Source organism: Phyllobates terribilis, unplaced genomic scaffold, assembly GCF_046119375.1.
Source record: "Phyllobates terribilis strain yellow unplaced genomic scaffold, ASM4611937v1 Scaffold_7__3_contigs__length_470593459, whole genome shotgun sequence".
In the NCBI taxonomy this organism is placed as follows: domain Eukaryota; kingdom Metazoa; phylum Chordata; class Amphibia; order Anura; family Dendrobatidae; genus Phyllobates; species Phyllobates terribilis.
This window is the reverse complement of record NW_027362767.1, coordinates 401,814,913-401,840,900: the sequence shown is the minus strand read 5'-3', so window position 1 is coordinate 401,840,900 and position 25,988 is coordinate 401,814,913. Positions and strand designations below refer to the sequence as shown.

Sequence of the window (25,988 nt, the reverse complement as noted above, 5' to 3'; positions counted from 1 at the left end):
TCTAAAGACATGCCCCAGAGGGTCCTGTGGGACGGTTTAATCATGTAGAGCAGCCTAAAGACACGCCCCAGAGGGTCCTGTGGGCCGGTTTAATCATGTAGAGCAGCCTAAAGACACCTATGAGGGTCCTGTGGGCCAGTTTAATCATGTAGAGCAGTGTAAAGACATGCCCCAGAGGGTCCTGTGGGCCGGTTTAATCATGTAGAGCAGTCTAAAGACACGCCCCAGAGGGTCCTGTGGGCCGGTTTAATCATGTGGAGCAGTCTAAAGACACACCTCAGAGGATCCTGTGGGCCGGTTTAATCATGTAGAGCAGTCTAAAGACACGCCCCAGAGGGTGCTGTGGGCCGGTTTAATCATGCAGAGCTGCCTAAAGACGCCTCAGAGGGTATTGTGGGCCGGTTTAATCAGGTAGAGAAACCTAAAGACATGCCCCAGAGGGTCCTATGGGCCGGTTTAATCATGTAGAGCAGTCTAAAGACACGCCCCAGAGGGTCCTGTGGGCCAGTTTAATCATGTAGAGCAACCTAAAGACACCCCCCAGAGGGTCCTGTGGGCCGGTTTAATCATGTAGAGCAGCCTAAAGACACACCTCAGAGGGTCCTGTGGGCCGGTTTAATCATGTAGAGCAGCCTAAAGACATGCCCCAGAGGATCCTATGGGCTGGTTTAATCATATAGAGCAGCCTAAAGACACGCCCCAGAAGGTCCTTTGGGCCGGTTTAATCATGTATAACAGCCTAAAGACATGCCCCAGAGGGTCCTGTGGGCCGGTTTAATCATGTAGAGCAGTCTAAAGACATGCCCCAGAGGGTCCTGTGGGACGGTTTAATCATGTAGAGCAGCCTAAAGACACGCCCCAGAGGGTCCTGTGGGCCGGTTTAATCATGTAGAGCAGCCTAAAGACACCTATGAGGGTCCTGTGGGCCAGTTTAATCATGTAGAGCAGTCTAAAGACACGCCCCAGAGGGTCCTATGGGCCGGTTTAATCATGTAGAGCAGTCTAAAGACACGCCCGAGAGGGTCCTGTGGGCCGGTTTAATCATGTAGAGGAGCCTAATGACACAACCCAGAGGATCCTGTGGGCCGGTTTAATCATGTAGAGCAGCCTAAAGACATGCCCCAGAGGATCCTATGGGCTGGTTTAATCATATAGAGCAGCCTAAAGACACGCCCCAGAAGGTCCTTTGGGCCGGTTTAATCATGTATAGCAGCCTAAAGACATGCCCCAGAGGGTCCTGTGGGCCGGTTTAATCATGTAGAGCAGTCTAAAGACATGCCCCAGAGGGTCCTGTGGGACGGTTTAATCATGTAGAGCAGCCTAAAGACACGCCCCAGAGGGTCCTGTGGGCCGGTTTAATCATGTAGAGCAGCCTAAAGACACCTATGAGGGTCCTGTGGGCCAGTTTAATCATGTAGAGCAGTGTAAAGACACGCCCCAGAGGGTCCTGTGGGCCGGTTTAATCATGTAGAGCAGTCTAAAGACACGCCCCAGAGGGTCCTGTGGGCCGGTTTAATCATGTGGAGCAGTCTAAAGACACACCTCAGAGGATCCTGTGGGCCGGTTTAATCATGTAGAGCAGTCTAAAGACACGCCCCAGAGGGTCCTGTGGGCCGGTTTAATCATGCAGAGCTGCCTAAAGACGCCTCAGAGGGTATTGTGGGCCGGTTTAATCAGGTAGAGAAACCTAAAGACATGCCCCAGAGGGTCCTATGGGCCGGTTTAATCATGTAGAGCAGTCTAAAGACACGCCCCAGAGGGTCCTGTGGGCCAGTTTAATCATGTAGAGCAACCTAAAGACACCCCCCAGAGGGTCCTGTGGGCCGGTTTAATCATGTAGAGCAGCCTAAAGACACACCTCAGAGGGTCCTGTGGGCCGGTTTAATCATGTAGAGCAGCCTAAAGACATGCCCCAGAGGATCCTATGGGCTGGTTTAATCATATAGAGCAGCCTAAAGACACGCCCCAGAAGGTCCTTTGGGCCGGTTTAATCATGTATAGCAGCCTAAAGACATGCCCCAGAGGGTCCTGTGGGCCGGTTTAATCATGTAGAGCAGTCTAAAGACATGCCCCAGAGGGTCCTGTGGGACGGTTTAATCATGTAGAGCAGCCTAAAGACACGCCCCAGAGGGTCCTGTGGGCCGGTTTAATCATGTAGAGCAGCCTAAAGACACCTATGAGGGTCCTGTGGGCCAGTTTAATCATGTAGAGCAGTGTAAAGACATGCCCCAGAGGGTCCTGTGGGCCGGTTTAATCATGTAGAGCAGTCTAAAGACACGCCCCAGAGGGTCCTGTGGGCCGGTTTAATCATGTGGAGCAGTCTAAAGACACACCTCAGAGGATCCTGTGGGCCGGTTTAATCATGTAGAGCAGTCTAAAGACACACCCCAGAGGGTCCTGTGGGCCGGTTTAATCATGCAGAGCTGCCTAAAGACGCCTCAGAGGGTATTGTGGGCTGGTTTAATCAGGTAGAGAAACCTAAAGACATGCCCCAGAGGGTCCTATGGGCCGGTTTAATCATATAGAGCAGCCTAAAGACACGCCCCAGAAGGTCCTTTGGGCCGGTTTAATCATGTATAGCAGCCTAAAGACATGCCCCAGAGGGTCCTGTGGGCCAGTTTAATCATGTAGAGCAACCTAAAGACACCCCCCAGAGGGTCCTGTGGGCCGGTTTAATCATGTAGAGCAGCCTAAAGACACACCTCAGAGGGTCCTGTGGGCCGGTTTAATCATGTAGAGCAGCCTAAAGACATGCCCCAGAGGATCCTATGGGCTGGTTTAATCATATAGAGCAGCCTAAAGACACGCCCCAGAAGGTCCTTTGGGCCGGTTTAATCATGTATAGCAGCCTAAAGACATGCCCCAGAGGGTCCTGTGGGCCGGTTTAATCATGTAGAGCAGTCTAAAGACATGCCCCAGAGGGTCCTGTGGGACGGTTTAATCATGTAGAGCAGCCTAAAGACACGCCCCAGAGGGTCCTGTGGGCCGGTTTAATCATGTAGAGCAGCCTAAAGACACCTATGAGGGTCCTGTGGGCCAGTTTAATCATGTAGAGCAGTCTAAAGACACGCCCCAGAGGGTCCTGTGGGCGGTTTAATCATGTAGAGCAGTCTAAAGACACGCCCGAGAGGGTCCTGTGGGCCGGTTTAATCATGTAGAGGAGCCTAATGACACAACCCAGAGGATCCTGTGGGCCGGTTTAATCATGTAGAGCAACCTAAAGACTCACCCCAGAGGATTCTGCAAGGCAGTGTAATCATGCAGAGCAGCCTAAAGACGCCTCAGAAGCTGCTGTGGGCCGGTTTAATCAAGTAGAGAAACCTAAAGACACCCCCCAGAGGGTCCTGTGGGCCGGTTTAATCATGTACAGCAACCTAAAGACACGCCCCAGAGGGTCCTGTGGGCCGGTTAAATCATGTAGAGCAGTCTAAAGACACGCCCCAGAGGGTCCTGTGGGCCGGTTTAATCATGTAGAGCAGTCTAAAGACACACCTCAGAGGATCCTGTGGGCCAGTTTAATCATGTAGAGCAGTCTAAAGACACGCCCCAGAGGGTCCTGTGGGCCGGTTTAATCATGCAGAGCTGCCTAAAGACGCCTCAGATGGTCCTGTGGGCCGGTTTAATCAGGTAGAGAAACCTAAAGACATGCCCCAGAGGGTCCTATGGGCCGGTTTAATTATGTAGAGCAGTCTAAAGACACCCCCCAGAGGGTCCTGTGGGCCGGTTTAATCATGTAGAGCAGCCTAAAGACACACCTCAGAGGGTCCTGTGGACCGGTTTAATCATGTAGAGCAGCCTAAAGACATGCCCCAGAGGATCCTATGGGCTGGTTTAATCATATAGAGCAGCCTAAAGACACGCCCCAGAAGGTCCTTTGGGCCGGTTTAATCATGCAGAGCTGCCTAAAGATGCCTCAGAGGGTCCTGTGGGCCGGTTTAATCAGGTAGAGAAACCTAAAGACACGCCCCAGAGGGTACTGTGGGCTGGTTTAATCATGTAGAGCAGCCTAAAGACACACCTCAGAGGGTCCTGTGGGCCAGTTTAATCATGTAGAGCAGTCTAAAGACATGCCCCAGGGGGTCCTGTGGGCCGGTTTAATCATGTAGAGCAGCCTAAAGACACACCCCATAGGATCCTGTGGGCCGGTTTAATCATGTAGAGCAACCTAAAGACACGCCCCAGAGGGTCCTGTGGGCCGGTTTAATCATATAGAGCAGCCTAAAGACACGCCCCAGAGGGTCCTGTGGGCCGGTTTAATCATGTAGAGCAGCCTAAAGACATGCCCCAGAAGGTCCTGTGGGCCGGTTTAATCATGTAGAGCCGCCTAAAGACACGCCCCAGAGGGTCCTATGGGATAGTTTAATCATGTAGAGCAGCCTAAAGACACACCTATGAGGGTCCTGAGGGCCAGTTTAATCATGTAGAGCAGTCTAAAGACACGCCCCAGAGGGTCCTGTGGGCCGGTTTAATCATGTAGAGCAGTCTAAAGACACGCCCGAGAGGGTCCTGTGGGCCGGTTTAATCATGTAGAGCAGCCTAAAAACACACCCCATAGGATCCTGTGGGCCGGTTTAATCATGTAGAGCAACCTAAAGACACGCCCCAGAGGGTCCTATGGGCCGGTTTAATCATGTAGAGCAGCCTAAAGACACACCTCAGAGGGTCCTGTGGGCCGGGTTAATCATGTAGAGCAGCCTAAAGACATGCCCCAGAGGATCCTAGGGGCCGGTTTAATCATATAGAGCAGCCTAAAGACACGCCCCAGAGGGTCCTGTGGGCCGGTTTAATCACGTACAGCAGCCTAAAGACACGCCCTAGAAGGTCCTGTGGGCCGGTTTAATCATGTAGAGCCGCCTAAAGACACGTCCCAGAGGGTCCTATGGGATGGTTTAATCATGTAGAGCAGCCTAAAGACACGCCCCAGAGGGTCCTGTGGGCCGGTTTAATCATGTTGAGCAGCCTAAAGACACGTCCCAGAGGGTCCTGTGGGCCGGTTTAATCATGTTGAGCAGCCTAAAGACACACCTCAGAGGGTCCTATGGGCCGGTTTAATCATGTAGAGCAGCCTAAAGACACACCTCAGAGGGTCCTGTGGGCCGGGTTAATCATGTAGAGCAGCCTAAAGACATGCCCCAGAGGATCCTAGGGGCCGGTTTAATCATATAGAGCAGCCTAAAGACACGCCCCAGAGGGTCCTGTGGGCCGGTTTAATCACGTAGAGCAGCCTAAAGACACGCCCTAGAAGGTCCTGTGGGCCGGTTTAATCATGTAGAGCCGCCTAAAGACACGTCCCAGAGGGTCCTATGGGATGGTTTAATCATGTAGAGCAGCCTAAAGACACGCCCCAGAGGGTCCTGTGGGCCGGTTTAATCATGTTGAGCAGCCTAAAGACACGCCCCAGAGGGTCCTGTGGGCCGGTTTAATCATGTTGAGCAGCCTAAAGACACACCTCAGAGGGTCCTGTGGGCCAGTTTAATCATGTAGAGCAGTCTAAAGACATGCCCCAGAGGGTCCTGTGGGCCGGTTTAATCATGTAGAGCAGTCTAAAGACATGCCCCAGAGGGTCCTGTGGGCCGGTTTAATCATGCAGAGTTGCCTAAAGACGCCTCAGAGCGTCCTGTGGGCCGGTTTAATCAGGTAGAGAAACCTAAAGACATGCCCCAGAGGGTCCTATGGGCCGGTTTAATCATGTAGAGCAGTCTAAAGACACGCCCCAGAGGGTCCTGTGGGCCGGTTTAATCATGTAGAGCAACCTAAAGACATGCCCCAGAGGGTCCTGTGGACCGGTTTAATCATGTAGAGCAGCCTAAAGACACACCTCAGAGGGTCCTGTGGGCCGGTTTAATCATGTAGAGCAGCCTAAAGACATGCCCCAGAGGATCCTATGGGCCGGTTTAATCATGAAGAGCAGTCTAAAAACATGCCCCAGAGGGTCCTGTGGGACGGTTTAATCATGTAGAGCTGCCTAAAGACACGCCCCAGAGGGTCCTGTGGGCCGGTTTAATCATGTAGAGCAGTCTAAAGCCACGCCCCAGAGGGTCCTGTGGGCCGGTTTAATCATGTAGAGCAGCTTAAAGACACACCCCATAGGATCCTGTGGGCCGGTTTAATCATGTAGAGCATACTAAAGACACACCTCAGAGGGTCCTGTGGGCCAGTTTAATCATGTAGAGCATACTAAAGACACACCCCATAGGATCCTGTAGGCCGGTTTAATTATGTAGAGCAACCTAAAGACACGCCCCAGAGGGTCCTATGGGCCGGGTTAATCATGTAGAGCAGCCTAAAGACACACCTCAGAGGGTCCTGTGGGCCGGTTTAATCATGTAGAGCAGCCTAAAGAATGCCCCAGAGGATCCTATGGGCCGGTTTAATCATGAAGAGCAGTCTAAAAACACGCCCCAGAGGGTCCTGTGGGCCGGTTTAATCATGTAGAGCTGCCTAAAGACACGCCCCAGAGGGTCCTGTGGGCCGGTTTCATCATGTAGAGCAGCCTAAAGACACGCCCCAGAGGGTCCTGTGGGCCGGTTTAATCATGTAGAGCAGTCTAAAGACACGCCCAAGAGGGTCCTGTGGGCCGGTTTAATCATGTAGAGCAGCTTAAAGACACACCCCATAGGATCCTGTGGGCCGGTTTAATCATGTAGAGCAACCTAAAGAAACGCCCCAGAGGGTCCAGTGGGCCGGGTTAATCATGTACAGCAGCCTAAAGACACACCTCAGAGGGTCCTGTGGGCCGGTTTAATCATGTAGAGCAGCCTAAAGACACACCTCAGAAGGTCCTGTGGGACGGTTTAATCATGTAGAGCTGCCTAAAGACACGCCCCAGAGGGTCCTGTGGGCCGGTTTAATAATATAGAGCAGCCTAAAGACACGCCCCAGAGGGTCCTGTGGGCCGGTTTAATCATGTAGAGCAGCCTAAAGACACACCCCAGAGGGTCCTGTTTAATCATGTAGAGCAGCCTAAAGACACACCTCAAAGGGTCCTGTGGGCCAGTTTAATCATGTAGAGCAGTCTAAAGACATGCCCCAGAGGGTCCTATGGGCCGGTTTAATCATGTACAGCAGCCTAAACACATGCCCCAGAGGATCCTGTGGGCCGGTTTAATCATGTACAGCAGCCTAAAGACACGCCCCAGAGGGTCCTGTGGGCCGGTTTAATCATGTAGAGCAGCCTAAAGACACACCCCAGAGGGTCCTGTTTAATCATGTAGAGCAGCCTAAAGACATGCCCCAGAGGATCCTATGGGCCGGTTTAATCATGTAGAGAAGCCTAAAGACACGCCCCAGAGGATTTTGTGAGCCAAAATAATCATGCAGAGCATAAAGACACACCCCAGAGGATCCTGTGGGCCAATTTAATCATGTAGAGCAGCCTAAAGACACGCCCCAGAGGATCCTGTAGGCCGGGTTAATCATGCAGAGCAGCCTAAGGACATGCCCAAGAGGATCCTGTGGGCCAATTTAATCATGTAGAGCAGCCTAAAGACACACCCCAGAGGGTCTTGTTTAATCATGTAGAGCAGCCTAAAAACACACCTCAAAGGGTCCTGTGGGCCGGTTTAATCATGTAGAGCAGCCTAAAGACATGCCCCAGAGGGTCCTATGGGCCGGTTTAATCATGTAGAGCAGCCTAAAGACATACCCCAGAGGATCCTATGGGCCGGTTTAATCATGTAGAGCAGCCTAAAGACACGCCCCAGAGGGTCCTGTGGGCCGGTTTAATCATGTAGAGCAGCCTAAAGACACACCCCAGAGGGTCCTGTTTAATCATGTAGAGCAGCCTAAAGACACACCTCAAAGGGTCCTGTGGGCCGGTTTAATCATGTAGAGCAGTCTAAAGACACACCTCAGAGGGTCCTATGGGCCAGTTTAATCATGTAGAGCAGCCTAAAGACACGCCCCAGAGGATCTTGTGAGCCAAAATAATCATGCAGAGCATAAAGACACACCCCAGAGGATCCTGTGGGCCAATTTAATCATGTAGAGCAGCCTAAAGACACGCCCCAGAGGATCCTGTAGGCCGGGTTAATCATGCAGAGCAGCCTAAAGACACAAGATCCTCTGAGCAACGCCCTCTTGATAAAGACCATACAAATTTGCACTAAATAAAAATGGCCATATCTCTGGAACCGTATGGCGCATTTTTTCTAAATTTAATACTCTGGGAAGCATATGGAATAAAATAAAAGCAAAAACTGGGCACTTTTGACCTGCTGACAGGTCCTGTTTAAAGGGAAATTCCAGAAAAAAAAATATTTCTACATTTTTTTTTATTTTGGAAACCTTTGAATATCCGTTCATTGTGTTTCGCTAAGTGCAGGGTCTGAGGGGGCGGAGCATGGCACAGCCATTTACTCTATGGTATTGAATCCATGTGTCATGCTCCACCCCCTCGGGCTTTGTACTATGCAGTTTATTAGTTTTGCATGGACTGTTCCTTTTAATGATAAAACTAGTAAACATGTCACAACCAAACCTCGGAAAATATGCACAAAGAATTTCTACATCTGCTGGCCAGTTGGTCGAGAATCAGGTCACGTAGTGGGGAGATAATGAGCGCTTCCTTCTATCCGGAGTGGCAGACTGTAGGAAGCGCTCATTATCTCCCCCCCTACATGGCCTGTTGTTACGCTGTGCGATGACCCGATCCTTCCTTCTTCTGATAATTGTAATTTCAGATTTGTTCCAGTAAAACAATGGTCTTATCATATAATAACGAGCCTCCGTGTACGGACAGAGGCTTCTATAGCTGACGCTCCATGGTGGATGATTAACATTGCACTATGTGTGTTCTCATACCGCATAAAGCCAAAGACAGGAGAGACCATAAAGCCTGTGCTCTGTGCCATAGACAGTCAGGGCATTCTGGGAGTTGTAGTTCTACAACAGTTGGAGATCCACAAGTCAGACACAACTGTTCTATTGAATTGGCCTCTCTTTGGGTGGATAATGCCCAAAATTTGCAGCTGTGAACGTGGCACATGAAGAGGTGAGGAAAGGTGGGCATGAAGATTTATTTTTTTTAACTCTTTCCCTTCCCTAAAAAAAAATTACATTGAAATGGCAAATAGATTTGTTCATCTCTTCTACAGGTTTCTGAGCTAATTTCTTAATATATCTCTGTTTTTCTGGTATAGTGATCCAAATTCTCTACATAGAAGTAAGCATAAAAGATAACATGCTGGTTACCTGCATCCACCACTAGAGGGAGCCTAGCAGCTTACTGCATACAGGTTATACACTGAACTCCACAATAACACTGTATGCAGAAGGCTCCATCTAGTGGTGGCTGTAGGTAGCCAGCATGTAATATGTTATATTTTGCATTAAAGGGAGTTTGTCATCTGTGAAATGGCATTTAAACTGAATAAACATTTATATAGGGGACCTGGACACTACTTAAATCATACTTGGCAGGTATAGCTTAACTTTTTAATTAATTAAAAATCAACTTTTAATTGATATGCAAATGAGTCAAAAATGAATTGACTTGTCTCAAAGGCCCAGAGCGAACGTTGCCTCTCCGTTCTGCGCCTGCGCACTGACACTGGCTACAGACAGGCACAAACCAGATATCAGAGCGTGCCTGCAGCCATTCTGTGCGTACCCGCACTGACACTATGAGCGTGCCGTGATCATCCATAAAAGCTAACGTAAGCCAAACTCCTGCTATCTGCAGTCTTTCTCCTGGACAAAATGAGGAATTGGGGTCCCTCGTTCTGGAGACTGGTTGGGGTCTCACATTGCAATGAGTAAGGACTACGCCTGAAACGCATCCTGCTTTTTTAATAGCTATGGAGTAATTTTTTACTGGCTTTTTGTATGTCCAATAAATTATTTTTCAAGGATCCATCTTGCTGGATTTTATGCCTCTTTTTATAAAAATACTTATCCCATAAGGTGAACTGTAAAAAAAAAAAAAATTAAAGGCCAGAACTGTCATTTTTTATCACCATAATAAAAGTAAAATAAATAGTGATCAATACATTGAATGGACCCCAAAATAAATCTATAAAAACTAAAGTTCGACAATCAAAAAAAACAAGCCCTAACACCAGTCCATCGACGGAAAAATAAAAAAGTTACAGATCTTCGAAACTTTTTTTTTTACAAAGTTCAGAAAAAAAATTTAGCGCTAAAATATTAAAAAAAACTAATGTTTGGTATGGCCATATTCATACTCACATGGAAAGTCATTTTTCCAGGTCCTTTTTACCTCCATACTAATAAAATAATAAAATCCAAAAAACAATGACAGGATTGTGGGGGTGAGTTTTCCCCGTTTTACTACACTTGGAATTTTTTTTTCCGTCTTTCGGTAAAGTGAATGGTGTTGTTCAAAACTACAACGCGTCCCGTAATAATATGGCTTTGGTGACAGAAAAAAATGAAAGTTATGACTATTGGAACAAGGCGTTAAGGAGATAAATTAGAACGTCGTAATTAGTAGCGGCATATTTGCAGCTTATTTTCGGCACAGGACAGCCGTGTCCAAGGCTCCCAATTAATAATATAAGACGTCTGGTTATTGGGATGCGTAACACAAGCCCCGATGCCGGAAAGCCAAGACTCGTACCCTCATTCCACTACATCCATCTAGACATTTCTGCCATATTGCCTGTTGCTTAGCAACTGCTTCAATGCCCGTTGCTACGTTACTGTGTCTAGTGTCCCTACAAGGTAACGCTATTTGGCGACCATTTACCACGGCACATGATTCTCCTAGGCAACCGATAAAACTTGTTGCTAGGCAAAAAGTGTAATCATCTGCAGGTTGCCTAGCAACAAAGTAACCAAGGAAATCAATGCCTGCCCCGTCTCCACTGGAGATGATGTGAGCCGTATAAACCATTAGCAAATGCTGCCATAGATTTCCTAATTGGGAGACTATTTTTAGGTGGCTGTGATTAACCTCTTCCGTGCCGGAAAAAAAGCAGCTCTTCGATTGGACGAAGGTTTTTTTGTGGGGGGGGGTCTAGTTCAGCTTAGTTCTGAACGGTGGGGTCCAGATTGGGAAATGGCAGAGGTACCTGAAATGCCACGTTTCATCCATCGAGGCTCCTCCAGGACCACAAAGAAGTTCTCTTGTTTCTCGTATTCTTCGTCGTCAACGATCTTGACTTGTAGAGTTTTACTGAGGAGACAGAATGGGAGAAAAGATTATTTTTTTCTAGTCCGGTTTTAGAGAGAAATAACATGGACAGGACCAAACAGAACTACAACTGCCATAGAGACAAAATGGAGGCCCTATAATACCGCTATAATACTGCAATGCAAAGGGGTGTCTCATTCGGACAGTGTTAGGACAGGACCGGCTCCAGGTCTCTGCGGGCCCCAGGGGCCCATCTGCCAAGAGCTAGAACTTTTTTTTATCTGTCTTTCGATAGAGATGTGTCAGGACTCGCTTTTTTCTAATTTGCTTTATGAACTGTACTTCTTATCATTACCATTTTGGTGCTTCAATTACTTTCTGATCTTCTTTTATTCAATTTTTTGAGAGGCAAAAAGCGGTGATTCTATCTTTTTTGTTGTTGTTGTTTTTGCAATTCGCCCCTCAATATATGGAGCAAATTATTCTGATATTTTGTTAGTTTGGGAAGTTATGCACATGGCAATACTGAATTTGTTACTTTTATTTTTAGCTATCTAGATTTCATTCACATTGTGGACAAAAAGCAGGTGATCTGAACTGTTGCATATATGCAAAACAGCAAAACACACAGACATATATATGTGTGTATATATATATATGTACAGTACAGACCAAAAGTTTGGACACACCTCATTTAAAGATTTTTCTGTATTTTCATGACTATGAAAATTGTACATTCACACTGAAGGCATCAAAACTATGAATTAACACATGTGGAATTATATACTTAACAAAAAAGTGTGAAACAACTGAAAATATGTCTTATATTCTAGGTTCTTCAAAGTAACCACCTTTTGCTTTGATGACTGCTTTGCACACTCTTGGCATTCTCTTGATGAGCTTCAAGAGGTAGTCACCGGAAATGGTTTTCACTTTACAGGTGTGCCCTGTCAGGTTTAATAAGTGGGATTTCTTGCCTTATAAATGGGGTTGGGACCATCAGTTGTGTTGTGCAGAAGTCAGGTGGATACACAGCTGATAGTCCTACTGAATAGACTGTTAGAACTTGTATTATGGCAAGAAAAAAGCAGCTAAATAAAGAAAAACGAGTGGCCATCATTACTTTAAGAAATGAAGGTCAGTCATTGCGAAAAATTGGGAAAACTTTGAAAGTGTCCCCAAGTGCAGTTGCAAAAACCATCAAGCGCTACAAAGAAACTGGCTCACATGAGGACCGCCCCAGGAAAGGAAGACCAAGAGTCACCTCTGCTTCTGAGGATAAGTTTATCCGAGTCACCAGCCTCAGAAATCGCAGGTTAACAGCAGCTTAGATTAGAGACCAGGTCAATGCCATACAGAGTTCTAGCAGCAGACACATCTCTTCAACAACTGTTAAGAGGAGACTTTGTGCAGCAGGCCTTCATGGTAAAATAGCTGCTAGGAAATCACTGCTAAGGACAGGCAATAAGCAGAAGAGAATTATTTGGGCTAAAGACACAAGGAATGGACATTAGACCAGTGGAAATCTGTGCTTTGGTCTGATGAGTCAAAATTTGAGATCTTTGGTTCCAACCAACGTGTCTTTGTGCGACACGTCTTCCAACGTCTTCCAACAATCTTGAAGGCGTTCCCAGAGATGCTTAGCACTTGTTGGCCCTTTGGCCTTCACTCTGCGGTCCAGCTCATCCCAAACCATCTGGATTGGGTTCAGGTCTGGTGACTGTGGAGGCCAGGTCATCTGGTGTAGCACCCCATCACTCTCAATCTTGGTCAAATAGCCCTTACACAGCCTGGAGGTGTGTTTGGGGTCATTGTCCTGTTGAAAAATAAATGATGGTCCAACTAAACGCAAACCGGATGGAATAGCATGCCGCTGCAAGATGCTGTGGTAGCCATGCTGGTTCAGTATGCCTTCAATTTTGAATAAATCCCCAACAGTGTCACCAGCAAAGCACCCCCACACCATCACACCTCCTCCTCCATACTTCACGGTGGGAACCAGGCATGCAGAGTCCATCCGTTCACCTTTTCTGCGTCGCACAAAGACACGGTGGTTGGAACCAAAGATCTCAAATTTGGACTCATCAGACCAAAGCACAGATTTCCACAGGTCTAATGTCCATTCCTTGTGTTCTTTAGCCCAAACAAGTCTCTTCTGCTTGTTGCCTGTCCTTAGCAGTGGTTTCCTAGCAGCTATTTTACCATGAAGGCCTGCTGCACAAAGTCTCCTCTTAATAGTTGTTGAAGAGATGTGTCTGCTGCTAGAACTCTGTGTGTCATTGACCTGGTCTCTAATCTGAGCTGCTGTTAACCTGCGATTTCTGAGGCTGGTGACTCAGATAAACTTATCCTCAGGAGCAGAGGTGACTCTTGGTCTTCCTTTCCTGGGGCGGTCCTCATGTGAGCCAGTTTCTTTGTAGCGCTTGATGGTTTTTGCAACTGAACTTGGGGACACTTTCAAAGTTTTCCCAATTTTTCGCACTGACAGACCTTCATTTCTTAAAGTAATGATGGCCACTCGTTTTTCTTTACTTAGCTGTTTTTTTCTTGCCATATTACAAATTCTAACAGTCTATTCAGTAGGACTATCAGCTGTGTATCCACCAGACTTCTGCACAACACAACTGATGGTCCAAACCTCATTTATAAGGCAAGAAATCCCACTTATTAAACCTGACAGGGCACACCTGTGAAGTGAAAACCATTTCCGGTGACTACCTCTTGAAGCTCATCAAGAGAATGCCAAGAGTGTGCAAAGCAGTCATCAAAGCAAAAGGTGGCTACTTTGAAGAACCTAGAATATAAGACATTTTCAGTTGTTTCACACTTTTTTGTTAAGCATATAATTCCACATGTGTTAATTCATAGTTTTGATGCCTTCAGTGTGAATGTACAATTTTCATAGTCATGAAAATACAGAAAAATCTTTAAATGAGAAGGTGTGTCCAAACTTTTGGTCTGTACTGTATATATATATATATACACTGCTCAAAAAAATAAAGGGAACACTCAAATAACACATCCTAGACCTGAATGAATGAAATATTCTCATTGAATACTTTGTTCTGTACAAAGTTGAATGTGCTGACAACAAAATCACACAAAAATCATCAATGGAAATCAGATTTATTAACCAATGGAGGCCTGGATTTGGAGTCACCCCCAAAATTAAACTGTAAAAACACACTACAGGCTGATCCAACTTTGATATAATGTCCTTAAAACAAGTCAAAATGAGGCTCAGTATTGTGTGTGGCCTCCACGTGCCTGTATGACCTCCCTACAACGCCTGGGCATGCTCCTGATGAGGTTGCGGATGGTCTCCTGTGGGATCTCCTCCCAGACCTGGACTAAAGCATCCGCCAACTCCTGGACAGTCTGTGGTGCAACGTGACGTTGGTGGATGGAGCGAGACATGATGTCCCAGATATGCTCAATCGGATTCAGGTCTGGGGAACGGGCGGGCCAGTCCATAGCTTCAATGCCTTCATCTTGCAGGAACTGCTGACACACTCCAGCCACATGAGGTCTGGCATTGTCCTGCATTAGGAGGAACCAAGGGCCAACCGCACCAGCATATGGTCTCACAAGGGGTCTGACGATCTCATCTCGGTACCTAATGGCAGTCAGTCTACCTCTGGCGAGCACATGGAGGGCTGTGCGGCCCTCCAAAGAAATGCCACCCCACACCATTACTGACCCACTGCCAAACCAGTCATGCTGAAGGATGTTGCAGGCAGCAGATCGCTCTCCACGGCGTCTCCAGACTCTGTCACGTCTGTCACATGTGCTCAGTGTGAACCTGCTTTCATCTGTGAAGAGCACAGGGCGCCAGTGGCGACTTTGCCAATCCTGGTGTTCTGTGGCAAATGCCAAGCATCCTGCACTATGTTGGACTGTGAGCACAAGCCCCATCTGTGGACGTCGGGCCCTCATACCACCCTCATGGATTCGGTTTCTAACCGTTTGTACAGACACATGCACATTTGTGGCCTGCTGGAGGTCATTTTGCAGGGCTCTGACAGTGCTTCTCCTGTCCCTCCTTGCACAAAAGCGGAGGTAGCGGTCCAGCTGCTGGTTTGTTGCCCTCATACGGCCCCCTCCACGTCTCCTGGTGTATTGGCCTGTCTCCTGGTAGCGCCTCCAGCCTCTGGACACTACGCTGACAGACACAGCAAACCTCCTTGCCACAGCTCACATTGATGTGCCATCCTGGATGAGCTACACTACCTGAGCAACTTCTGTGGGTTGCAGAGTCCGTCTCATGCTACCACGAGTGTGAAAGCACAACCAACATTCAAAAGTGACCAAAACATCAGCCAGAAAGCATTGGTACTGAGATGTGGTCTGTGGTCCCCACCTGCAGAACCACTCCTTTATTGAGTGTGTATTGATAATTGCCAATAATTTCCATATATTGTCTATTCCATTTGTACAACAGCATGTGAAATTGATTGTCAATCAGTGTTGCTTCCTAAGTGGACAGTTTGATTTCACAGAAGTTTGATTTACTTGGAGTTATATTCTGTTATTTAAGTGTTCCCTTTATTCTTTATTTTTTTGAGCAGTGTATATAGTTAGATATATATATAGATAGATATATACATATATATAGAGAGAGAAAGTATAACCCTATTTAATTTATATACATATATTATTTTATTTTTCATTACTCCCCCTAAAGGACCTGAACCTGTGATCACTTCTACAGTGCACTGCCATACTGTAATGTTGTAGTGTAAAACTACCAATATCCTATTAAGACCAGCCATCTAAGAAGTTAAATTACTGTGATCAGAGTTATTTCAAAACCCATCAGTTAAACTCAGCTGCCAGCTGTATAACACGGCTGGCACCCAGGTTATATTCTGCAGGCTCAGCTCGTGAGATTGCTGCATTGATGCAGTGCGTACATCCGGATGTCATAAATTTGGAGTCTAGATTCTTGGCCCCTCAAATTGCTGTAGACCCCCGGCACATCTGTCAGGTGCTGGTGCTGGCTCTATTAGGACATATGGATGCCATAGGGACACCACCCTTTGAGCTGCATCCTGCCGGAGTGCTGCTTCTGCTTTCGTGGACACAGCCAAACCATCAACTACATGGACGACCATTCATTTCATTGGCTGCCAAATAATGTCCAGTTGGAAGTCCGTCTCCCAGCGATATCAGCTAACCACAGGGATTTTTAGAAACCAGATCCACTGATTTTTTGAGATGTTCCCTGAAATGGAGTCATTTGTTATGTTCCTCAGAAAGCTAAATAACAACCAACATGGCCAACGTTAGTTCTGAAGGCAAATCTGTCAATTTATATGCTGCAACAGAGCATCGTGTAGAATGATTTACTATGCAGAATCTCCCCAGATGAAATGTTTTCTTCCTTTTCAGTATTTATGGGGGATCTGGCCTCCCAAACACTTCCTTCATCTATTCACAATAGGGCCAGCCATTTTGTATAGAATATTTATGAGAATGCAACTTATCAAAGCAATAGGAACCACTCGCTCAAGAATATTCATCATAATGATTTCCAATGCCCTCTATGTTTGCTGAAGAATGGGTAGGCTAGGTCGTCATAAATATTTTACTAGCCCCAAAAATGGCTGCCTAAGCTGGTTAACCCACACGCTGCGTTCTCTCTCTAAGGCCTTATACACATGTTTGTGACCATTTTTAATCAGTGATGGTCATTTTTCTTCCGTTTCCGTGTGTCTAGTTTTACCATCTATTACCCATTTTTCTCACATGTATTAAAATCAGATGACGATTTTCCAACTGTTGCGTAGCAAAATGGTCCATGAAAAATGGCCAGCAATGGGATGACATCCGTGTGCTGAACGTCTTTTTCACGAACTTAGTCACTTGAATGGCTGAGTTCTGGGTGCCAATCCGGACCCTGTGCATGATGTCATTGAAAGGGGTCCCCCAGCCATGTTTGGCTGCCCGTGACTTCCGTATCACCAAAGTCTAAACTTTCTTAAAAAGAGGTTGTCCAAGATTGAAAAAAAGGGGTCTGCCTGTTCACTCAAATCGTGATGAGCTGCAATATCAGCCATAGCCCATGGGCTGGAGTGGTGCAGTTTTTGAACAACCCCTTTATTAGCAGAAAAGTTTACAAAAAAAAATAGTAAAAATTATTCTGATTTCTAACTTCTTCAGTTCACTAGCACCATTCTATATCTGGCTTATATAATAGACTGCACAGGACCACATCGTCGTTGAAGCCACTATGGGTGTAACATCAATACGACCTGGTACGGAGATTGGACTGAACTATATCCATAGAGGGTGGAAATAATTCAGATGTTGAGGTTTTTTGAAATTGTGTTGTTTAATAATTGTAATAATTGTTATTTGATTTTTGAAAATAGAATAAAAATAGACAAATAAATGAACAAAGCTCAAGGTTCCTAGACACAACTTGAAGACCTTGGGCCCACCGGAGGACATAGATAGAAGACGGCCCCTGTGCAAGACCAATATATGGGCCCTTGCAGCCCAACAGCTCATCATAATGCACAATTCCACCTGCTTTGGAGGTGGTGATGGCCCCCTTATCTCTTGGACCTCTGTGCGGATGCACAGGTTGCACCAATGATATGTCCACCCCTGCTTGGATCCCAATGCAAATTCTCTAATAAGGGCAAAACCTACCATGTACCATCTATTACACCAGTGACTTCTTACATGTCAAAAGGACCTTTAGTCTCCTTCCTTCACCAGGTACAACTTCTAGCTGTGCATCCAGCCAGGGGTATAACTACACTGCTCAAAAAAATGAAGGGAAGACTTGCACATCACAGGTATAAACCCAAGTGTTACATGCACGTCGCTAGGTTCAGATAAGGGCGAGACAGGTTACATGAATTCTTTGGAATCCTGGGGGAACCGTTACTCAGGGCGACCATAGACCATGTGCTGCAACTTCTCTCAGGCACACAAGGGTATTGACCCTCAGGCACAGACACGTAGGTTGTTTCACTTGCTGACCAGACACACTTGACAAGAGTCCTCATAAACGGTAGAACAGTAGCATTTAATAAGCCGCACAGCCAGTGCAAGTTAAGTCTTATGAGCAACAGTCTCCAGTGACAAACAGTACAGTTTCCTTAGCAGCACAGCAGTTCGCAGTCTTCCCAGTAGTACAGGACAGCACAGTTCTAATGCAAAGGCACATTAATGAACACAGCATTCTCTACAGCACAGTGAGATGGAGGAGGAGGGTAGGGTTTGCTGAGGGAGATGATCCCTGTGACACCATTTCTTCCAGTCCTTATCTTTCTGCCAGACAATACTCTGCACTGCTAGTTCAGGAACTCTATCTGACCTGTGCTTAGCTTCACTCCTGACTTGAATCCTTTTCACTTGCAGGGGCACTTCTGTGAGATACAGAACACACACACCACCTTTCTCTTCGGTTCCAGCCGGACAGTAAACAACTTCCCCACAATTCCCCTGGGGCTCTGCTAAAACACTCCCCTTCTCCTGTGACTGTGTTAACCCCTCTAGTTGTTGGATGCTTCTGGAGCACAACACTTCCTGTCTCATGTGCTTATGTTACTTCTAATAGTTGCTGAATGCTTTTAAAGCAATGGCACTACTTCTGCATGTCACACTCTGCAACAGCACTACTTCTGCATGTCACACTTCCTTCTGGTTGCACAGCTAGTCCAGCTCCTTCAGGACAGCACATCCATGCGAGACATTGCAAGAAGGTTTGCTGTGTCTCAAAGTGCAGTCTCAAGAGCATGGAGCAGATACCAAGACACACGCTGTTACACGAGGAGAACCAGAAAGGGCCGTAGAAGGGCATCAACTCGGCAGCAGGAACAGGATGATCACTGTGAGCACGCTACAATATACCTTACAATATAATGTGCATGTCCCCATGAGGGTGGCATGAGACCACATCACCCTGTACTGGGACATTTACTCACACCCCAGCACAGTGCCGTTTGATAGAGAAAACCAGAATTGTCAGGTCTGCCATTGGCCCCCTTTTCTCTTCACAGATGAGAGAAGGTTCCCTCTGAGCACATGTGACTGACATGAAATAGTCTGGAGACATTGTGCTGAAAGCGGTGCTTCCTGCAGCATCATCCATCATGACTGGTTTGGGTGGTGGTTTAAGGATGGTCTTGGGAGGCATATCCTTAAAGGGTCTCACACACCTCTATGTTATGACCAACGGTACTCTGACTGCTGTTACGCACCAGGATGAAATTGGCCGAGCTATTGTCAGACCTTACACTGGCACACTTGGTCTTGAGTTCCTCCTGGTGCAGAACAATGTCCGACCAGAGTGTGTAGGCAGTTCTTGAATAACATACAGTAGGTATTGATGCTACTGACCGGCCGTCACATACATTAGATCTAAATCCAGTGGAGAACCTCTGGGACATTATACATTCAAAGTCGCCAAGTAATGACACAAGCAGTCCAGGAGCCACTGATGCCCTGATCCAGATCTGGGAGAAGATCCCACATGACACCATCTGTCGTCTCATTAGGAGCTTGCCCAGATGTTGTCGGGAGAACATACGGGCACATGGGGGTCGTACATACTACTGGGTCACAATATGAGTTGCTATGATGAAATTCACAAATTGGATCTGACGCGCCCCCTGGGCCATATTCTTTAGGGGGAATATCCGGAGCCGGATCAGATGGGAGTTGTAGTCTTCCGAGTGGCTGTGACCCGGTCCGTGCCCAGGGTGTCAAACTCAGTTGTATGTGGCAGTCCTTACTGATGTTATTAAGTTCTTTATTGTCGACTACGCCACCCGTTGTATTGCGGTCACTATGGCCGCCGCTGCAGCAGGGTCCGCTGAGGCTGATGGTGTAGGTGCAGCTTTTGATGGTATAACCCCCAACGGGTGGGGTATAGCCTCAGGGGGTCAGGTGCAGAGGATGGGGGTTGTGGTGGTGCAGCATAGATGTTAAAGGAAGACAGAGTCGGGTTATGCAGTTAAGGGTATTTACTCACTGCTGATGTTCCGGTCACTCCAGCTTCAAGTGACCTCCCGAGCCGTGCTGCATCCACCAGGTCCTGGATCCAGCCAACCCCCAAGCGAGTCCGGAGCGTGACCCTGAGCTCTCCTTCTGTCCTTTCTCTGGCCGTCCCCACTAGTGATCCACCCAGGTCCAGCTCCCTCGGGCCTTCTGTTGGGAGACCCTTGGCCTTGGGTTCCCTGACCCTCCACGTGGTATGCCTTCGGGGTGGATGTGGTGGGTGGCCGTGGCAGACGCTGCCCACGGCCTCCGGTCTCTGGCTGGGGTGTGTTTTTGCCCCCCACCAGCTTGGGTTCCGGTACCCTGATGCCGACTCTTCACCCGTGGATTGGATTTGGGGTCTCAGAGTCCTCTCTTCTGTTTCCCCCTCTGGGTCTCTCTTGCTTTCTCCTCTCTCTCTCTGGGGCTGCTCTGCTCCTCTGCTTCTTACTTCTCTGCAAAGGCTGACAGACTGACTGACCCTGTTCTTTGTTGGTGCCCACCTTATATACACCCTCTATGTGTGAGCTCAGGTGACCAGCACCCAATGAGCTCCTATCTTTACCCAGGCTGCTCCCCCTATCTGCCCCTACACTACTTGGGATGTACCACCCCCCTCCCACTCCAGCCAGGAACAGACTCGGTCGTACCTGCACATTTCTAAGTGGGAGTACCGTCGGCCTGCTCCTCGGAAATGGGATGTATGTAGTGCATGCAGCCTACCGAGCTCAGTTCCACACTCCATCCTTACCCGGGAGTGGAATATCACACCTCTGGGTTGAGGTGCAATACCCCTGTAGCAGCCGAATCCTCAGGGTGCTACATTCCCCCCTGGTAAATCACAGCACGTCCTCGGGCTGTAAGACATAACACCAAAACATACAAATTTTTGCATAAACATATAAAACATATAAAACATTATATATATATATATCAATATAAAACATTCTCGTCGCCTCTGGCTCCTCCTCCGGTCACTGTGCAACGTGTGACCGGGTAAAGTGCGACAGTCTCTCTAGAAAACTGGTTTTCCTATAAAACCGGTAGGGGGCGCTTTAGGACGCGCAACTATATACAAGGATATGGCCGCTCTCAGTCCTCGGCCAGGTATTAGGGAGGAATGACCGCTCTCAGTCCTCGGTCAGTGGGATTTAGGGAAATACGGGTTAACAGTTCACACATGCTGGTCCCAACGGGGACTATATTAGCAACAGCAACAGTTTCAGTTTCAGTTCACGGTTTCAGTTTCAGTTTCAGTTTCAGTTCACGGTTTCAGTTCACGGTGCCCCGACGGGCAACTATATACAGCTTCTGCTTCGCTGTCCTTAGCGACGGCGTCCTCCTGCTCTTGCTTTATGGTTACCTTTGGCTCTAGTTTCAGACCCGTCCGGGTCCTCTTGTTCTTCCTCCTCACACCGCAGCTCTTCCTCCGTCAGGCGATGCACATGGAGGGCGTAGGGACCTTTGGCACACTTGTGCCGGGTGAAGGTGACCTCGTCCCCGATGTAAAGGTCACGACCTCTGTGTCCCTCCGGTAGGTGGGACTCAACGTCTCTCCTGGTTACGAAGACGTCGCCTAGGGTGTGGTGGTCTCGGATGAAGCCCCACCCATGCTGCAGGTTAAACTTTATCACAGTCCCGGTGGTGCGGGGACTATGCGCTGCACGGGGGTCTCTCCTGGCCCGACTCTTCTGCTCCGCGCTCTTTACTTGAGCTTGCTGTTCCCGGACCCGCCTCTCTCTCCGCTCCCTCTCGAAGTCCTCGAGCTGTTGGCGGCAGCACTCAGCACGCTCCGCTGCAGCTGCCCGAGTCTCTTGAGTGAACCCCATAAGATCTTCTCCGGTGGGGTCCCACTCAAACTGTGCTTCCGCTAGCGGGGGCGAGATCCTCTTTACGGGCTTTGGAGCCGGGATCAGGGGTTCATCCAGGGGTCTCTCTCTCCGGAGTCGGGGATGGTGAAACTCCGGTGGCCATATAAATGGCTGCCCATCCGGGCACGTATGCTGGGCGTACAGGTCCTCTCCCAGATGCTGCACTCTTGGTCTTATGGGCGCGGTGGGGGTGTCGCCCGGGTTGCCCGGGCCTTGCGGCCAGGCCTGGGGTATCTGGAAGGTAAAGGGCACCGTAAGGACGGCGGCGCCCTGGGCTACTTGGCCCTGCGACCAGGCCGGGGGCTCCGCGGAGGTAGGGGGCGCTGTTGGTATTGCGGCGCCCGGGGGTACTAGGCCTTGCGACCAGGCTGGTGGTACTTCCTGCTTGGTCACGCTCGGGGTCGAGGCGTGTGACGTCACAGGGGTCGCGGCTCCCGTTTGAGGCCTAGTCTGCGGCGGTGACGTTGCAGCGACGGGCACGGCAGGATAGACTTCGGGCTCTGCGACGGGGAGCTGGGGCAGGTACGCGGTTTCCCGGTCTGGGGTATAGACGTCCCCTTTACCTGCCTCCACTCGTTCGGCTCCCTTCTCGGCGCCGTCTCCAGCCTTCAATCCTCCCGCGCCATCCTCAGAGGCGGTCTGTCTCCTCGTCTCGGGTGGCGTGCTCCGCTCACAGGTCTCGGTCTGCTGGGCCATCTCACGGCTCCACTCCGCCAACGTCTCTCGCTGCACCCGGGCCATCCTCCTTGCGAGGCCCTCCAGAGCGGTCTGTGCACACTCCCGGTCTCGGGGGAGCTGTGCTAGGACCTCCACTAGGCCTAGTGGGGTCGTTGTTTCCAGCAGGCTCCTGACCAACGGGTCGGTGCTGCTCTGCTCTCCTACAGTCGTCTCTAGCAGGCTCCTGGCCAGCGGGCCGGTGCTGCTCTGCTTTCTCGCCATCTCCGGGTAAGCTCCTCCGATACTCTTCTCCAGGCTTCTTGCCTCCGGGTGCGCTCGCTCCAGACTGCTCCAGGCGGCACCCATCTTTGTTCTCTCCTTTCGTCTCCTCCCACCTCGAGGGTGGTCCCGGGGCCACTTGGTGACTGTCAGCTCCAGGGGCTGTTCTTTCACGCTGACAGACACCTCTAGCATCACAGTCTCTGTTGGTGGGGGCGGTTTCCACTTTTGGCGCCATTTTCGGTCCTGGCCCACGATGGGAGGCGGCCTCTCACCACCCTCTGGCACGCCCATAATGGCGTCCGCTCTTCCAAGGCGGGAAACCTTTGGAAATGGCGGGAATCGCTTCCCAGTGGCGGGAAACTCTGCAGATGGCGGGAAAAAGCTGTTAATGGCGGACAACCGGCAGGAATCGACCTGTGATGGGGTCCGATGGCGGGGACCCTCCGGAACCGGCAGGAGACTTCTTTTTGAGGTAAACTCGTTCTTTTCTTCAGGCACGCAGTACCCGGTTGTTGTGGGCACGTAATCCTGCCGACTACGCCAAAGTTGACGCGCCCCCTGGGCCATATTCTTTAGGGGGAATATCCGGAGCCGGATCAGATGGGAGTTGTAGTCTTCCGAGTGGCTGTGACCCGGTCCGTGCCCAGGGTGTCAAACTCAGTTGTATGTGGCAGTCCTTACTGATGTTATTAAGTTCTTTATTGTCGACTACGCCACCCGTTGTATTGCGGTCACTATGGCCGCCGCTGCAGCAGGGTCCGCTGAGGCTGATGGTGTAGGTGCAGCTTTTGATGGTATAACCCCCAACGGGTGGGGTATAGCCTCAGGGGGTCAGGTGCAGAGGATGGGGGTTGTGGTGGTGCAGCATAGATGTTAAAGGAAGACAGAGTCGGGTTATGCAGTTAAGGGTATTTACTCACTGCTGATGTTCCGGTCACTCCAGCTTCAAGTGACCTCCCGAGCCGTGCTGCATCCACCAGGTCCTGGATCCAGCCAACCCCCAAGCGAGTCCGGAGCGTGACCCTGAGCTCTCCTTCTGTCCTTTCTCTGGCCGTCCCCACTAGTGATCCACCCAGGTCCAGCTCCCTCGGGCCTTCTGTTGGGAGACCCTTGGCCTTGGGTTCCCTGACCCTCCACGTGGTATGCCTTCGGGGTGGATGTGGTGGGTGGCCGTGGCAGACGCTGCCCACGGCCTCCGGTCTCTGGCTGGGGTGTGTTTTTGCCCCCCACCAGCTTGGGTTCCGGTACCCTGATGCCGACTCTTCACCCGTGGATTGGATTTGGGGTCTCAGAGTCCTCTCTTCTGTTTCCCCCTCTGGGTCTCTCTTGCTTTCTCCTCTCTCTCTCTGGGGCTGCTCTGCTCCTCTGCTTCTTACTTCTCTGCAAAGGCTGACAGACTGACTGACCCTGTTCTTTGTTGGTGCCCACCTTATATACACCCTCTATGTGTGAGCTCAAGTGACCAGCACCCAATGAGATCCTATCTTTACCCAGGCTGCTCCCCCTATCTGCCCCTACACTACTTGGGATGTACCACCCCCCTCCCACTCCAGCCAGGAACAGACTCGGTCGTACCTGCACATTTCTAAGTGGGAGTACCGTCGGCCTGCTCCTCGGAAATGAGATGTATGTAGTGCATGCAGCCTACCGAGCTCAGTTCCACACTCCATCCTTACCCGGGAGTGGAATATCACACCTCTGGGTTGAGGTGCAATACCCCTGTAGCAGCCGAATCCTCAGGGTGCTACAGATCTGCTGATGGATTTGGTTTGTGGTGTCATTCTATCCTCAATGTATGGTGTGCACAACTATTTCCTTTACAGCTATATAGAAGAGAACTTTGAGAGTCAGCTTGAATTATAGAAATTATATTCTATAATGAGACAGTAGGATGGATGGGAAGGGAGGAGAACTAGAAATGTACAATATTATCCAGGGAGCAGGCTGATAATGAGTAGCTCTTGCAGCACCCATAGGCAAGGAACAGAAGAGCGAGGGGGTTGCATAGAGATGTAGAGTTCGTCAATGAATAATTTAGACCCCAGATTTGTGGAGTGATGTCCCCCGAGGTCACTGAAATGCTCTATCAAAAGCCTTCTGCTCTCCTCCTATAAAAGACCCAATACCAGAAAAAGAAGGGGAGAAGGACAGGGACATGGTCCTCATGTTCCGACATTATTTTTGTCCGTACCAGGTCCCGTCTTACACATCCTGTACATAGTATTACAGATACAGAGAGGGCCGGCGCTGGTAGAAGTTGTGCATATGCTACTACACAAATGTCAAGCGCACGGCACAAGGTGTAATTTATAATTTACAACATGATCTTTCCCACCCACGTTACTACACTTGCTTTATAATTCTCTGGTGGGCATGGGTTGAATAAAGAAAGCTGCTGACACTTATTTTGCAGACGGAAAAGTGCACAACAAGAGACTTTTTATGCCCAAGCTTAAAACCAGTTTTCAGATCCATTATTAGGGCATTTTGAGTTAAGTTTATTGGGTGGAGGGGGGAGTTATAAAAAGCATTTCTGGAGGATCCAACAGTCCATAAATTACACATATTGACCATTGACTGCAATAGCAACCATGAAATTCCTCGCTTTTCCTTTTAATAGCACTGCAGGAGAAATTGCCATACTGCCAGGTTCCCCTACAGATTACAAGGGATCCCTGGGGGTTCCAACAATAGCAATCACCAGCGATTAGTTGTAATTTGCAGGAGAAATTCTCATCAGGTGTTCTGATCCTTTGCAGTGCCCCCAATGGGGAAATTAGGCATTACACAGTATGTAATACATGGACAGGCTAGATCCTTTATTGCTACAAATTTTTGGTGATCACCTGAATAAATGCATACCTCCCAATTTTTGAAGGACAGAAATAATGCGGCATGCGTAACGTGTTGCAGAAAATGTTGGCAATGCCTTTGGCCACACCCTAATCCACGCCCATTTACCATTACTTTCTCACCGGGCAGGAGGAGATATCAAAGGGGCGGTGGATAGTGAGAGAAATTCAGATGCCCGAAACTGCAGAGCGTAGACCCAAATCCAGGACTGTACTCTGTATGCGGGACAGTTGGGA

The 25,988-nt window shown here is 48.8% G+C and overlaps 1 protein-coding gene across 1 annotated transcript in view; it reads right to left on the bottom strand.

The window, feature by feature from the left end:
* Nucleotides 1-25,988, bottom strand: part of SLC8A2 (solute carrier family 8 member A2) — a 164,349-nt gene that overhangs the window by 18,321 nt on the left and 120,040 nt on the right. Inside the window, exon 3 of the mRNA XM_073641625.1 lies at nt 11,034-11,137. Within this exon, the coding sequence (XP_073497726.1) occupies nt 11,034-11,137 (104 nt within the window). The remainder of the gene's footprint in view (nt 1-11,033; nt 11,138-25,988) is intronic.